The sequence below is a fragment of the Heterocephalus glaber genome, unplaced genomic scaffold (genome assembly GCF_053883595.1).
Source record: "Heterocephalus glaber isolate CG9 unplaced genomic scaffold, H.glaber_assembly_v1.0 deba00001442, whole genome shotgun sequence".
Lineage (NCBI taxonomy): Eukaryota > Metazoa > Chordata > Mammalia > Rodentia > Bathyergidae > Heterocephalus > Heterocephalus glaber.
This window is the reverse complement of record NW_028258296.1, coordinates 38152624-38170011: the sequence shown is the minus strand read 5'-3', so window position 1 is coordinate 38170011 and position 17388 is coordinate 38152624. Positions and strand designations below refer to the sequence as shown.

General features: G+C 31.4%; 1 protein-coding gene across 7 annotated transcripts in view; it reads left to right on the top strand.

Moving 5' to 3' along the window:
- The window catches only part of Col11a1 (collagen type XI alpha 1 chain), a 702155-nt gene that overhangs the window by 656083 nt on the left and 28684 nt on the right, over positions 1-17388 (top strand). For all 7 annotated transcript variants that reach the window (XM_021247828.2, XM_004869152.4, XM_021247827.2 and 4 more), the window contains 8 exons: positions 609-662; positions 2295-2348; positions 3738-3791; positions 7914-7967; positions 8568-8675; positions 8939-8992; positions 9590-9643; positions 10666-10719. In XM_021247828.2, the coding sequence (XP_021103487.1) occupies positions 609-662; positions 2295-2348; positions 3738-3791; positions 7914-7967; positions 8568-8675; positions 8939-8992; positions 9590-9643; positions 10666-10719 (486 nt within the window). The remainder of the gene's footprint in view (positions 1-608; positions 663-2294; positions 2349-3737; positions 3792-7913; positions 7968-8567; positions 8676-8938; positions 8993-9589; positions 9644-10665; positions 10720-17388) is intronic.

Here is a 17388-nt window from a genome sequence, read left to right as displayed (position 1 = left end):
GGGTTATTTTCTGCATTTAAAAAAGGAAATTGAGCAAGTTAAGGTAAAATAGAATAAAAGTCTCAAAGGTCATTATCTATGCAAAAAGGTAAATACTGCTCTTTGAAATTCATGTTTCAGCTACTTTGCGCATGCGTGCATAAGGGTAATAAATAAATTGTATTTAGTGTTGGTCATAATCACATAACTCCTAGCCTCTGCAGTTCAGCACTAAAATGTCAATAATTTTACTAAAATATCAGGTGGTGAGATCTTGAGCATTATTTGTATTTGTATTTCTTAGATGTAATCTGAAATTCTGCAGTACAAACATTAAAAAACAAGAACAAGAAGAAATATGTTATGTCATAAATTCCAAGATCAAATTGTGTATTTAGTTATTGTAATAAAAATTAAATGGCTTAATATTATACATAAAATAAAGTTTACTTGTGAATGTGGATGTAAGATTTCATCACATTTGTACATCACTTAAAATATAAGTATTTCAGCAAATGTGAGTCTCTAAATATTAGTTTCCATGTATTTACTTAACTTTCCTTAGAAATTCACCAACATATGGTTTTAAATACATAAGTGGCTTTTATTTTTCTACTCTGTTGTTTTAGGGCTTACCAGGCCCACCTGGTGAAAAAGGAGAAAATGGAGATGTTGGCCCCATGGTAAGTTGATGGATATTGTATATTTCCACACCTTTCATGTCTTGATTAGAATTTACTAATAGGATCAGTCCAGTCTTAAGCTTATAGTACTTGCTGTATTGACCTGTTTTTTTTTTTTTTTTGCCACGCAATCACCATATGCAAATCATTAAACATTGTTAATACATTTTTTGAATATCTATCCTTTCTTTTGTTTGCTTCAACATAATGATATATGCATATCTGATATTCATTGGTTCATATATTGTTTTTAGTATCCTCCATATATTATTGAGTATCATGAATTTTCACATATTAGTTATTTCTTAGTTTTTTCTGGACTTTGATGTGGAACAAGTAAATAACATGTTATATGCTCACAGGATTTCTATAAGTTGCAAATATTTATAGAGAATAAAATATTTCATGTATCTTGAAACAAAATGTAAATTTAATAAAGAATTATTTTGTACAGAATGCAATGAATTGAGATTACTTGTATTTATTAAGCCTGCTTTTCTACTCTAAGACTTCATGTACAATCTGAAGTGCATTTATTTACTTATTAAACATTGCATAAAAATAATTTACCAAAGTAATGGAAATCTATAGTAAAATGTAATGAACACATCTCTTACTTGTGGTTTCCTTTCTCCATTGCCCCCAAATTTTAGTTTCATTTGATATTTTTACACTTGTATATTATATTTTATAATGATCATACCTATATTATACTATTTGAAATACATTTCATATTTGCTAAACCTAACTGTATGGAATGCATAATAAGTACTGTCAATTCAAATAACTAATGAATCCTTCCAAACAGTATCAGATGCATAGCTAGTTACTTTTTTGATAGGGTTGCTCTGGTTCTATGAATCATTGTTACATATCGTTGATACATTCTCCTTGATTTTATGGTAATAAGTAAAACTAGAAAAGCTTTTCAAGCATGGCATCAAAATAAAATGAGACCTTTTAAAAAATACTACTAATAATGTAGTAGTCACTACAGGCTACTAGTCACTATTTTAAACACAGCTTTGAGGTAAGGAGTTATAGCCATCAGTAGTGTATAAAAAGTGCCCTGAGGTAATTTAAATGCACACTCAGGAAAGAGAAACTTTGTTTTGGGAATACAATTAAATAGCTACTCTTATTTCCATTTCTAGTATGTAGAACTGAAGAATTCACTCACACACGCACACACGCACACACGCACACACACACACACACACACACTGCATAAAACCAAATAACAAATAAATAGAGCACATAGTGCTTTTATTGAATTAATTAATTCTACATCTAGCAAAGTACATTTTTTGTTCCTACGTTTTGTTCTCTTTATAATTTATTATATTCTGTTACAAAATATTGTTAGTTGTTTCATCCTAGACCTTATCCTAGACAGTAGCCATAGGCTTCCTTGTCAAGTTGTTTTATTTCTGAAGTACTGATTTCCTCATAGCTATGTGAAAAGGGGCATTGGATAACATGATGTTGTATTCTTTAAGAAAAACGTATCACCCTTATATGCTTCACTGACTATGACTTCACAGGCTTTTTTTTTTTTAGTTTTCTTAAAAAGACAAATTTTGGAAATGCATTTGAGTTTTACCCTTTTAAACTTTATTATTTATTTTACAGGGTCCACCTGGTCCTCCTGGCCCAAGAGGTCCTCAAGGTCCCAATGGAGCTGATGTAAGAATTGTGAAATATATGCTAATTACTTTGAAGTTAAAATTTAAGTACTGGTGTTGTTTCATAGCAGATATATTCTGAGATATAATGGAGATAATTACACCATTTTTCTGTCTTAGAAGTGGATAACAACTGAAGGATCAGCTATTCACTCCCCGTAATTATACATGAAAAGGACTTTGTAGGGAATAAGTCACCATGAAGATAAAATAGACACATTCAAAATATATTTCACATTCAAAATATATTTATTGGTGAATGAGAAATATTATCTGGATTATTTGCATTATGATAAACCAGATTGTTCTGATACCTAGATTTATCATACATGTGATAATTTTCAATAAATATTTGATTTCTTTGAAACTTTAGCTTCATCTCTAAAAATGGCATGATGAGGTGGTATGTAATTGGCTTTGTGCTAGTGTAGATCTAAACTCTAAACACTACTTATCTGTGTACCTATGTAAAAGCTGTTTCTTATAAGCTTTACCTTTTGTATTTTCAGTCTATAAAATATGTGAAAGTTGGGCCAGGGATTTAGCTCAGTGTTTCCGCCGCCTGCTTCACAAGCCCAAGGACCCGAGTTCGATCCCCGGTACCAAAAAAATTAAAAAAATTTAAAAAAATATGTGAAAGCAATATGTGAACAAGTACACATTTCAGCATGAAAAATGTTTCCTCTCAGTTGTATAAAAAGAGTATTTTCCAAGCTTGGAAATTGGTCCAATATTGTAGGATTTGGAAAAGTAGTGTCACATTTATCTTATTGTGATGAGTGGATTTCTAGGTTCTGGGGATCTAGTTCTGACTTTGTATTTTGTATTTTGTGTGATCAAAATATGTGATCTCTTCATTCTTATGGCTGATTTTTTATTGCTCTTCTATGCCTGCTTCTAATTCTAGAAGCCCAGAACCATATAGAGTAGAAGCTATTGACCTAAAAGAACTCTGGAGTTTTAATTCGCATTAAGTAATATAAGGCAAAAACAATTTTTATAAGTGGTGTTTTTCGTATGGATTATGTAATTATTTAATGGAGTCATAATTTTGATCCACTACAAAATCACCTTGCAAAACTGACCTAACTATTCCATGGCAAGAGAGATTTGAAATCATGATCCAAGGATTAACTGGCATGAAGAAAACTGGAAAATCTCCTCCTTTATCTTTAAATTCTGATGTTTGAAAGTTAATGTGATATAGTAAATTATTTGGATGAGTGAATTTAATGACTCAATAAAAGTCATCATTTTATCACAACCCTGTAATTATTCAGAAATTTCTTACATATATTCTCCCTCTTTTAGATGAAACTAGATGTATGTTTATTAACTTTCTATTTTGTTCTAAGAAAAGGACAACTGTATTACTTTTTCTAAATTCCAGGGACCACAAGGACCCCCAGGATCTATTGGATCAGTTGGTGGTGTTGGAGAAAAGGTAAGGAAATTAGTGATATGAAATTTGAGAACATAGAAATTAATGTTTTCTGACAATGTTCCTAATATTTTAAATGCTTCTAGTATTAGCATTTTCTAAGTTTTTTTATCTAGTTATGTGACTCACCTCTCATTTAGTAGTTACACAAATTAAAGTTAAAATAATATTTGAGATATCATACTTTTGATTGCAAGATATTGAATGAATGATGTGCATAAACTACTTTCTTTAACAGCTGCATGTTTTTGATATCATTATCCATTTTCGTAAACTGGAAAATGGAATCTTAAGAAATTTTAATCATGGAGCTGAGAGTAGTCGTACACCTCTAATCCTAACTACGTAGAAGTCTGAGGCAGAAGGATAATCAATCAAGGCCATCTGGGAAAGACCTATCTTAAAATAAAAACTTACAAGGACTGAGGGTGTGGTTTAGTGGTAGGGTGCCTTGGGTTTCAATCCTCACAACACTTCAGAAGAGGAAGAATTTTAGTAATTTCATCAAAGATTTTTGTTAGGTGACTCCACCAGAATGTACTACAATCATGAATGTGGGATGAAAGTAAAATATCTGTATTTACTACTGAAAAAAGAAGAGATTGTTCAGTATAACTAACTTAAATGAGAAATAGAATCCTTCACAAAACAAAAGAATTAATCATTGAACTTGTAATACATTGGGTTGTATTTTCATTGCTAATACTATGACCTGTCTTGGACATTTTTCAAAATAATTGACATATGCCATAATATCTGGGCTCAAAATAGCTTTTCTGGTGAACATGATTTCATCCAAATACGTGCTCTTTGTTTTATAAAAATGTCAAAATCAGTCAGTTCTTTCTTAATGTCTGCATTTATGCTCACTTAGTAGTAGAAATTGCAAGAAAATTAACATGTTTTCTTGATTTTAAAAAATAATTTACTTACTATTTTTGAAAGAATTAAATTTCATACTGTAAAATAGTTTTCAGTGAAAAAATGTAAGTTTTCTGAATTTGCTATTTATTAAAAAGTATCAGTGGTGCAAATTTATCCCATACTTTAAAAGTGATTCCCTTCTTGATATCAAGCCTTTTTCACATATTTTAACTAGTTTTCAAATTCATTTATTTTAATTAAAGGATTTAACTCCTCCCAATATAAACTGTAATGAAATTAAAATGTTATTTTAATATTTACTTCTGCAAAGCACTCACATTCTTGTATCTATATTACGATTACCTCTATATGATTAACTATCAAAATAGTTCATTCCTGGGCCGGGGATTTAGCTCAGTGGTTCTGGCGCCTGCCTCGCAAGCGCAAGGTCCCGAGTTCGATCCCCAGTACCAAAAAAAAAAAATAGTTCATTACTTACTAAATTACAGTAAATTCTCCTTCTTCCTCTCTCCTCCCCTCCCCTCCCCTCCTCTCCTCTCCTCTCCTCTCTCTCTCTTTCTCTACTGTGTTTCTTTTGTAGTACTGGGGAACAAACCCAAGGCCTTTGCACTGAGCTACATTCCCAGAATCTCCAGCCCGTTGTTTAATATTTGTTTTTATATAGCCCATTTTTTATTTGCTAAATTGCCCAGGATGGACTAAAACTTGTAGTCCTCTTTGCTCAGTTTCCTGGAGTACTGGAATGACAGGCGTGTGCTACCACATCGAGCTAAATTGGAAAACATTTTAAAAATTATTATAGTTTTAATGAAAAAACAATGTTATTTGTTTGGATGTTTTTTATATTTTTTTAATTGAAAGTTTTGTGTGTAAATTGATCTGGTGGTTGGATTGCGTTTGAAAAAACATTTATCATTGGATTCATTTATCCTAAAAAGAACAGTAGGAGACAGCACTGGCCTGTAAAGGATACCAACCTTACACATTTTCCTTTTCCTTTTATCGCATCTCTTTAGGCTCTAATGCTGTCTAGAAAACTGAGAAAGTTAGCCTTCAGATTTATTACCTGTTTCAGCTTGTCTTGTTTCCTGAAGATTTAGAATGCAGAGGGAATAATTTTAAGCACTTCTTTGCTTCGTTCTTGCTGTTTTTTCTGAAAAGCTCTTGAAAATAGACCCTGGTGCCAGATGTTTGTTTTAAGGAAGTCACACATTGTTTCCATTTAGTGTAAAGCCTCTGGAGTGAGACATGGGGCTTGTGAGAATGATTCAATCAGATCGATAACTTACCTTTTTCCTTTTCATCATGCCCAATTTGAAATTAGTTAAATTACAAAACAAGGAGTTTTCAGTTTTCTTTTATTTTCTTAACTTTCCTATGTAACAAAGAGCAGGCTAGAAACAAAATTCTGATCTTTTCTTAGAATCTAGGGTAATATAATTTGCTATAGATTACAATATTCTGACATCAGCTTCAAATCTGACTGAATAGAAGAATGTAATAGCCTTAGTCACACTGCAGTTTGTGTAAATACATTTATTTTTCATATAATGAATATTTGCTCTAGTTATATCTGAACTTCAAAAATTTCCTCAAAACAAGTAACCATTTTTGTAGTAAAAACATTCTTCTTTAAATGTTTTACCATTTAAAAATTGGAAGAATATTTTCAGAATCTTTGTTAGTTTAAATTTATAATTGACAAGTTTGAAAAGCGAAGAGAAAAACCATATAAAGCCTCATTAAAAAGACTATAGTTTGGGCCGGGGATTTAGCTCAGTGGTTCCACCGCCTGCCTCGCAAGCAGAAGGTCCCAAGTTCGATCCCTGGTACCAAAAAAAAAAAAAAAAGACGATAGTTCTTTTTTCCTGTAGTTCCAATTTTCTACAATATTCCCCTGGTTAATACATAACAAAATATTTTAACATTACCAATATTGTTCTATATTATTAAAATAATAATATGTATGTATTCATATAAAATATTTAAGATGGACACGTTACAGTTCATTTGAGTGACAAACTACTTGTTTCATTTCAAAGACATAAATAACAGTTCAAAAAACACTACTTATATATCATTCTATCATCCTGAGATAGGTGATTTTTGTTCATGAATAATGTAAGTGGAATATTTCACTTGTGAGATTTACACAAAATACTAGAAATTTTTACCATTCATCCTCAGAGAGGAAGTTTTTCACACTATTATTCTGCTAATAAATTTCTGGAAAGTACTTTATGTCTTCCACCATTATGCATATAATTGAAGAAGTTAAAATATATACAAGTTCTCAGGGAATAGGGAATAATAAACATAAAAGTTTCTTCTCTGGAAATATGATAATATTTAACATGATATATTTCAAGCCAATTCAGAAGGAGTGAGCTTCTGCCAGAGATACTGGAAATATCTGTATTAAAAATTAAAGGATGCATAAGCTTCATATTATTTTTTCAATTTACAACAATTCCCATTTCAAATCAATAACATCGATTATTTAAACACAGTACATTTATGTACTGTATTACCTCACTTTAATGGTAACTTGAACACACTGTTATATTTTGTATATTTCTAAGTATGAGACGTTAGCCATAGATTTTAGCTTCTAGTCTACGAGATTTATTAGTTTGCTAGAGTAGAGAATAGCCATCACCTTCTAAACAAAGAGATCATAAAAACTATCAAAATTATGACATGTTTGTACTCAAATAGAGCAATTGTTAGTGTCCAAGTGCCTTCTATATTTCACAATTATAATCTTTTCCTGTTTTCTTTAGATCTCTACTAAATGTATTCTCTAATATCATCAGCATATTACCCAATTATTTGTTGATGTAATAAAGAGAAGGTGAATTTATATTTCAGTAAAAATAATTTGAAATATTTAATCAATAAACCTGGTTATAATATGAATATTGAGGCTATAATATCTGCATTCCATATTTTATTAGGAAACATGCAGTTGTCTGTTACGATGGTTGGTGGTAACCTGAATTAATGTGGCTGTTACTTAGGAAAGCTGTAGCATCTAGTGTATCTAGTTCTCACTTCCCACCTGATTAATACAAATATTTAAGTCAGAAATACAGAAAGCTCCTTTCTTTTATCCAACTTTTGATGCTTTATACACAAAATAATAATTTAGGGATGGTCTACAATGATATAGTCATAACTGAAGAGAGTTTTAAATATGGAAAATGCTTCTGTTTTAAACCTCATTTGATTTTTTTATAGGGTGAACCTGGAGAAGCAGGGAACCCAGGGCCCCCTGGTGAAGCAGGCACAGGTGTAAGTGCTGTCTTATTGTCACCATAGGGCATAGGTTCAGGAGTTTCTTTTAAAGCATTTTAAACATGTAACTTAATTCCTAACTATGACTCACTTTGTCACTTTCACTTTCTAACCCTTTAAAAGTAATCATAAATGCAAAGCCTTATTGTTTAATAACTTCATACCCTTTACGTATTTAGATTCACACACAAATTGAAAAAAATCATCATATTTGCATAAGCAAAACCATTAAAAGTATAAGCTGTTCACTGACTTTGATGCATTTTACATAAAAGAGATGAAATAACCTTTGCTGCATCTAATAAACATTTTTAAATTGTACCAGAATTGCACTAGTCTATCACAGGTTAGTTTAAACCAAGTATGAAGTTGTGCCTCCTCATTAAGCCTGGCACAGGAAACATTTGGCAATATCTGGAGACATTTTGGGTGATCAGAGATGGAGGCGTGGTGGCTGCTGGCGTTTAGTTAGTAAAGGCAATAGATACTGTTAAGCGTTTTACAACCCACAGGACAAACATAGCAAAGAATTGTGTGCCAAGGTTAAAAAGCTCTTATTTAATGCTAGTAAAGTAACTTGATTTTTTCCTTTTATAGGGTCCCAAAGGAGAAAGAGGAGAGAAAGGAGAAGCTGGCTCACCTGGTGCTGCTGGACCTCCTGGTCTTAAGGGGCCACCGGGTGATGATGGCCCCAAGGGTAACCCGGTAAGTGATTTTGGCCAAATTCATTCTGGACCTTTGCATAGAAAGATAGAAATCATGATATTTTGGACCATAGTTAGTGAAGCTGAATTTTAATCATTTCATGTATTCCAAGCAATTTTAATTGGTTTTACTTTTAAGAAATTGACCAGCACAAAAGTATTCTTACAGGCCTTTGGCTTGATTTTATCCTCTTAAATTTCAAAATATCATAGCCTTATAAAAATTCATTTTTAAATTGTTTTCCATTAAAAACATCATTTCAGGGTCCTGTTGGTTTTCCTGGAGATCCTGGTCCTCCTGGCGAACCTGGCCCAGCAGTAAGTATCACTGAAAAAGGAAGGAATGATTTGGTGGAGTATTCCCAATGTCTTTTTATTCATAATGATTAAAGAAAATCATTCAAGAAACAGAACAAAAACTAGGCAACAGTAATAACACCAAAAATTTATGTAGCTGGGAATGATTAGATGTATATTGCATGATCATGCTTTTCATTTGAATTAGTTTTCCAAACTTTCAGTTGTACAAATTATTCAAGTAGCAACATTATTATTTTTGAATTATAGGATTCTTGTTTTCTTTTTGTCTTTTTTATACTACACATACTATCTCAAACTGCACTGTATTTATTCATGATGAAAAGATGCCCTGGTCTTGCATGTTAATTACATTTTTTCCTTTGCTTATGTAGAATATGTAGTATGTTTTCAATTTGATTTAGTAGCAGTCTCACAAATCTTTCTGGAAAGACTGCAAAAACATCATAATTCTTTAAAAATAGTATGAGTTTATTCCTCCATCTGGTAATAGTTTATCTCAAGAACACACTAGCATAGCCTATTGAAGCTTTTTTCCCTGATAAAAATGAAACAGAGGGAGAAATATCTAAGTTCATTTTCTGTCGTTGATCATAGGGTCAAGACGGTGTTGGTGGTGACAAGGGTGAAGATGGAGATCCCGGACAACCGGTGAGCAAGCGCAGTAACTTGTTTTTAACCTTCAGGGACTTTCTAGCTATTTTAAAGAAAGAATCAGAAATGATCAGCCTTTCAGAAGCACAGCTGAGTTTGTCTACATTTTTCCAAAAGATATATTTGAATTCCAGTCTAAAGTCAATCTTACATGGAGTGTTTCTTGATGTGAATTCAGATATAATGCATAAGCCAAGTCTTCATAATGAAAATTTGTAGTTACATCATACTAATGATATTAACATATAATGTCAGACTCAGTCATATATCCATTTGTGTTATGTAGAAAAGTATTTTTAAAATACACACAAGAGGGAAGGAAAGAAACAATTTGGTAGCTTTTCATTGACATAAATTATTTAAGTTATGAACCTAAATGAATATAGCATAGTACAGTATAAAATTTTTTTTCTTTAATTGATAAATGATAAATTGAGCTCTGGCCATGGGTTATTTAAGGAAGAAGTAAGGGAAGAAACTAACTTGCCCAAGAAAACTATACACTGAACACAATGTCATGCTTAGAGTTGTGTCCACTGGATATTTGCAGGCAGAGATGTAGACTTATTTTGTCTAGATAATATTTGTAGATTATATCCCAGAATTTTTGTACAGTTTGGGAAAAAAATTCTAGTGTTATGCAAGAAGAAATTTAAAGGTAATTGTTTTGTGGTTTCACAAATTTATGTCAATTGGGAAAATTATTAACCATATGGTTCTATTAATTAATGTAGATGTTGGATGCTTGCCAGAAACAAATTAGCCCTTTTTAGAAAGACAAAGATTTGCATAGTAAGAATGTCAGTTACTCTCATTTAACTGTGAAAAAATATAACATATGAATTTACAACTTTAAATATAGTTATCTAGAGGAAGTTTAGGTGTCTGACATAAGCTTGAATTTTATCAGGAAAAGTAAAAGTGAAGAAATGAGGAAAAAATTCTCAGTTCAGATATTGAGAAATGTAGTCAATACAGTAATACCTAATTTCTTAAAAAGTGTTTTGCACATTTTACAGGGTCCTCCTGGTCCATCTGGTGAAGCTGGCCCACCAGGTCCTCCTGGAAAAAGAGTAAGTTTCTTAAATCTTTTACTTAAATATCTGCTCATTATTTATTTATATTATGTATGTAAGCTATAAATAGCAAGTGCTAAAGATGCTGAGAAATACTGTAATGCATTTCCTTGTTCTTTTGAAAATTGGTATATAAATATAACACGGAAAAATGAGATTCATTCTGATATATTGGTACATGTATATAACATGTTTTGATTATTTTCATTGGCTTTGTTCCTTCTCCTTTTCTCAGCTGATACTCTCCTTATCTCTAAAATTCTACATTCAGTGTTTTCTTAAATATATCAAAATACTTTCAAAAATATAATATACATTAACGACATAACTGTCACAATAAAAATGTGAAAAACAACTCTTACTTAGGGAGTCTTCCTCTTTTTTAGATATCCTCTGTATACATATTGGAGACTGTTACAAGAAATTTCAATGGTTCACCGAATATTATCTCCTGCTTTAATATATGGGGATGAGATGTCAAAAGTCCAGTTTTAGCTAAAAGCATTGTAAAACCTTGAATCTAAAATCAATTAAATGAGTTCAGGAATCATTATATAATATTAGATTGCTTTGCATTGTCAGACTTCTCTGACTTAGGAAGAAGTTTTTAAAGAAGCATAATTTTCATGAAGGACAGCACTAACATAAATAGGCATTGTTGAAAATATTGACTGCTGTAAAACCTAGGAGATTTTTTAAAAATTTAATTTAGGATTTAAATTTTATATTTTGGTTAACATAATTGTATATATTAATAACCACAGTATGAAGTTTCAACAATGGATATAGTATGCACTGATCAAATCAGGGTAATTAGCATTCCCCACTCCTTATCCATTATATTTGGAAAATTGGAGCTGTTCTCTTTTAGATATTCATGAAATACAAAATAGGTTATTGTCAAGTATAATCATTCCCCACTGTACTGTACAACACTAGTCCTTCTATCTAACTGTATTTTGGTATCTGTTATCCAACTTGACTGTATCCTCCCTCCCATTTCCCCTCCTGAAACTCCAGTATTCTTTATTTAGTCTGGCTTTTACAGAGTCCATGAGTAAGAGAAAATATGTGATATTTGTCTTTTTGTATCTGTCTTATTCCACTTAACATAATATTCTTCAGTTCCATCTATTTTCCTGCAAATAACAAAATTTTGTTTTTTCCTTATGTCTGAATAACATATATATATATGTACATCCCATTATATCCTATTTTCTTTATGTATTTGTATGTCTATGAACATCTAGATTGATTCCATATCTTTGCAATTGTGAATAGTGATGCAATTGTGAATTGTGAATAGTGCAATTATGAACTGTCAATAGTATAGAACTGTGAATGTCATGTGATGGACATGAAAAGCAAGTATCTATTTGGAATGTTGGTTGCATTTCCCTTAGATGTATAAGTAGAAAGGGGATAGCAGGATAATATGCCAGATTGATTTTTAGTTCTGTGAGGCTATATTAATTTACATTCCCAACAACAGTATGTAAGTGTTCCTTTTTCCCACATCCTCACAGCATGTGTCGTATATTGCCATTTTGATAATAGCCAATCTAACAGCAATGAAATGATATCCTATTGTAGTTTTTATTGAAATGTTCCTGATGGCCTATGACACTAAGTATGTTTCTTATATTGACTGGTTACATCTTAAATTGATTTTCTGCACTGAGTGGAGACAGGAGTCAAATGTCAGTCTTTTGCATGTGGATATCCAGCTTTTCCAGAGCAATTTATCAAAGAGCCTGTCCTTACCCGAATGTGTGCTCTTGGTGCTTTTATTGCCAAATGTGTGGGTTTCTTCCTGGGGCCTCTTTTCTGCTCCATTGGTCTGTGTGTCAATTTGCCTGCCAATAGCAAACTATTTTGGATGTTACAACTCTGTAGTAAGTCTTGAAATCAGGTAATGTGAGATCTTCAGCTTTGTTCTTTTTGAGCAAGATTTCTTTGAGATCATCTCTACTTCCATACAAGTTTTAGCATTTTTTTTCTAGTTCCATGAAGAATGTCATTGATATTTTGTTGGTAATGGAATTGAATTTGCAAATTACATTAGGTAATGTGGATATTTTAACAATATTACTTTCTCTAATCATGAACATGGAAGGTGAGTCCATCTTTTTGTGTCCTTCATTAGTGTTTTGTAATTTTCACCATGAGGGTCTTTCACCCCCTTGGTTCAATTTGTTCCTAGGTACCCTGTTATTCTTCATAGCTATTGTAAGATTACTTTCATGATTTCATTCACAGGAAGTTGATTATTTGTGTATAACAGTACTACTGATATTTTGAATGTCAATATTTTATCCTTCAACTTTACTGAATTCATTTGTGAGTTCAAATAGTCTTTTGGTGGAAACTTTAAGATTTTCTATCCGTGGAATCTTACCTATAGAAAGAGGTAATTGGCCTTTTTCCTTTCCCATTGCATAGCTTTAATTTCTTTTTCTTGACTAATTATTCTGGCTAAAACTTTCAGTAGCATGTTGAATGAGAGCAGGAAGAGTGGCGATCCTTGTCTTATTTCAGATATTAGGAGAAATAGTTTCAGCTCTTCTCCATTTAGTATGATGTTGGTGGTGAGTTTTTTATGATTAGCATGTATTATGTTAAAGTACATTCTTTGTCCACCTAGCTTATTCAGGATTTTTATCACTGTGACATTGAGTGATTTGCATATATTGAGTCATCCTTTTATCCTTGGGATAAATGTCCTATTGATCATAGTGACATTTTTTAATGTACTGTTGGATTCCATTTGGTAGTATTTTTTGGAATTTTTCTGTTTATCAGGGATATTGATCTAGTTATCTTTTTCAGTTGTTCTTCCTCTCCTTTTGTTAAATCAGGGTAGTGCTAACCTCAAAGGATGTTGAAAGGGTTCCATCTCTTAATTCTTAGGAATAGAGTTTGCCTTCATTCTTCAGGAATTTAGTAAAATTCAACAATGAAACCATCTAGTCTTGGCCTTTTTTTGTTTGGAGAATTTATCATCAATTCAATCTCACAACTTGTCTTTTTTCTGCTCAGTCTTTCTGTGTCCTCACAGATTACTGCCCTTTCCTAACTGTTGTACTGTCTTCATAGCAAAACAATCTCTATAGACTTTCCTTTTTCAGGACCTGTATTATATTACAATGTCTCTTCTACCTCTGGTTGTCTATTTTCCAACCTATTAATGAATAAAATATTATTTAAACATGAAAATAAATTTCTTAGATTGATTCCCTCTTCAATAATCTGAAGTATCAGAGCAATAAGGGGCACTACTCTTCTCTAATATTAACTTTATTTTAGGGAAAATTTTTACATATTAAATATCCCAATATTGATCATAAAATGTACATGGATTTTACTTTTGTCTCTCAGCATACAAATTTAGTTAATATTTATGAGCAAACTTTTTTCATTAGAAGTGAATTTAGGTTACAATAAATATTTCTTCTGAATATAATTTAATCTTCATTAAATTAGTGCCTTTTTACCATTGCTTTTCTTCTCCTTATTTTATCTGCAGACCCCAAACCTGGTGTATTAGTCACATTTTTATTGTTGGGACAATGTATGTAATTTATACAACTTAAGGGAGAAAGGTTTATTTTGGCTCACCATTTCAGAGGTTTCAGTGCATGGTGGATAACTGTAAGGAAGAGGCGCTGTGGCAGAGGAAACTCGTTCAACTCAGGGTATCCTGGAAGCACAGAGAGAGGGGAAGTGAGCCAAATTGGCTAATGTACCCTCCAAAGACACCCCAGTGACCCACTTCCACTAAATGGGGCCCACCTCCCAACAGTGCAGTCATCAATGACCTCGTCAATGGATTAATCCACTAATAAGTATAAGGCACCCATGATCTAACCCCCTTCTAAAAGCCCTACTTCTTAAGACATGAATCTTTTAGGAACATTGTAGATCTAAACCATAACCACTGGCTGTAATAGAAATAAATTTAACCTACAAAACCCATTGCACTGTTATTCTCACAAAGTAATTACAAAGTATAATAAGATTTTTCAGAACTTTTGCTTCTTTACATTTTTACTATTACTGTTCTTAAAATTTTTTAGATTGATTCTGCTTTCTTTTTCTTTCTCTGAGCCTCAAATGAAGGAATGTAGTATAGTGTAGTAGTCTACAAAGCAATGAAATCAAACTACCCAACTTTTCATGCAGTTCTATCACTAATTTTCTGTATTAACTTGGGTACATTGTTTATCCACTTTTTCTGAAGGTATGACCTCCAGTCATAAATTATGGTAACACACCTGTGACCACAAAGAAAATGACCAATGTGTAAAATGATCAGTTTATTCAAAACATTCTGAAAATACATGGAAAAAAAAGTTCCAAGTAGGAGAAAGTATTTCTAATAAGGACAAAACTGCCAAGACTGATTTTCCAGAATATTTGAATGTTTCTTACAAATTAGGGTGGAAGAAAACAATCAATTTTTTTAAAAATCAGCCGAAGTCATGAAAATGGATTTCACAGATATGTCTTTCAAGTGTCTAAATACATGAAACGATGTTGAATCAGGGAAATATGTACTAAGAGTTAAAGGGAGATATGATCTTTTATTCAGCAATGAATCGATATTTACTCTGACAAACAAAATGTTGGAAATGATGTTTTCAAAAAACCACAGCGATTTTTTATACACAGTTATTAGTTAACTAGTAAAACTGCTAAGAAATAGTTTAAGCTTACCTAGTATAATCTAAAATGAACTTTATCATCTGCTAATTCTGTTTCCAGACACCTGTCCTACATTATATATTGTGTGTGTTCACGAGACACATAAAACTGCTCATGTCATCTTTTTTCATATTGTCAACCAAAGATGCATTGAATTATATTCATAAATCAAAACATAGCATGACAATGAAAATAAAGGTATATACAGGTTTCAATCAATATTAATGAATTTTAAAAACCTAATATGAAGCAGAATCTAAATTACCAAATTACAATGTTTCAAATTTTCAACTTTTTTTTTTAACTTTACAATGGTGCACTGTGCATTCAATAGGAATTGTCTTTCAAATTTTGGTCTTAGCTTTGACCAGCAGTATGTGGTATTATACTCGTTAATGATACTGGGTAGTGGCAGTGAACAGCAGCTGCCAATCAGCCACAAGGTCATGTAGGTAAACAACCAATAACTACAGTGACTTGTGTTACTAAACTGTAGTGTTTAGTGAGTTCAGAATAATAAATGCATTTTCAACTTAAGATATTTTCAATTTATGATGAGCTTATTGGAATGTAACCACATTGTAAGTTGTGGAACATGTATGTGTATGACATGTATATAATATATGTATATGTAGTCTTGAACTAGAAAATATGTAGTACTGTATTATTTCATTCATAGCATACAAAAACACTTAAATGTATATAATATATGTATATGTAGTCCTGAACTAGAAAATATGTAGTACTGTATTATTTCATTGATAACATACAAAAAACTTAAAATAAGTTTATATTCAAACATAACAGATAAATACAATGAAAAGATAAGACAATGATTAACAAAATTTAGGATGGCAGTTATTTCTATGGAAGACAGTAGAATACAATAGTTGCAAGTAGCATGAAAGAAGGTTCTAAGTTTCTGATACTGAACTGTATTATGCAATAAACTTGAATGTGGAGAGACTGAAATAAGAAAATAATTACCTGAGTCATTCCCTGCTTCATATTTTACTTTATTATTCTTTGAAAATACTGTAATGGAGTTCCTTTTTGATTTTTGATGAATTGGTTTAAAGTTATCTTATCAAAATTTTAGGGATAGTTTATCATCTTATTTAAAAAATAATTTATACAAATATGATTAGCTATTTTTATCCTGTTCTATTCATTCTGTAAACAAAATTGGAAGACTCTGAGTCAATGAATTATTAATGACATGAGCACGGTGATAACTAAATACCGCTTACAAAGCTGCTGACATTCATTTCAATAAAGTTGAATAATAAACCTTAGGTCAGCACAATTGAACATTAATATGTAGGTTTTCTTCTTTTAAAATATAATATCATTATATCTAACTGAAAGCTCTTTAACGAAATATGCTAAATTGTTTTCTACATTAGATTTAGGTAAACTGACATGGTCATCTCTTCTATACAATGATCTATTTTCTTCACTAAAATAAAATTTATTTTAATTGTATGAAAATTTATTCTAATGTCAATAATCTTGTACTAAACTATGATTTGTTTTGCCTTGACACTGGAAATTAATGCTTCACTCTTAAATTACAGCCAACCAAACTAGCAGAGTTAGTTGAGTACTACCTTAGATTAAGCTATAAACCAGTAACAATTTTGCTATAACATTTCATTGCAGAAGTAGCAAGGACTAATGATGTGTTTAAAATATCACATTTTCTGGGTGAATCTTTCAAATGAATAAGAATACTGTACTTCCTAATAAAATATCAATCAAAATATTAAAGTGACAACATTCTGATTGTTATTGAACAAATAGGAAATTTAAGTTATCATTTTTAGTACATATATCTTAGGTCATGGATATGTAAAACTTGGGAATAAATGTATATTTCCTTAAGGCAGTAGAAGGTTCTAGAGCTTATATCAAAGAGCCATAGAATTTTAATATTACATTATCATTATAGGTAGATCCATA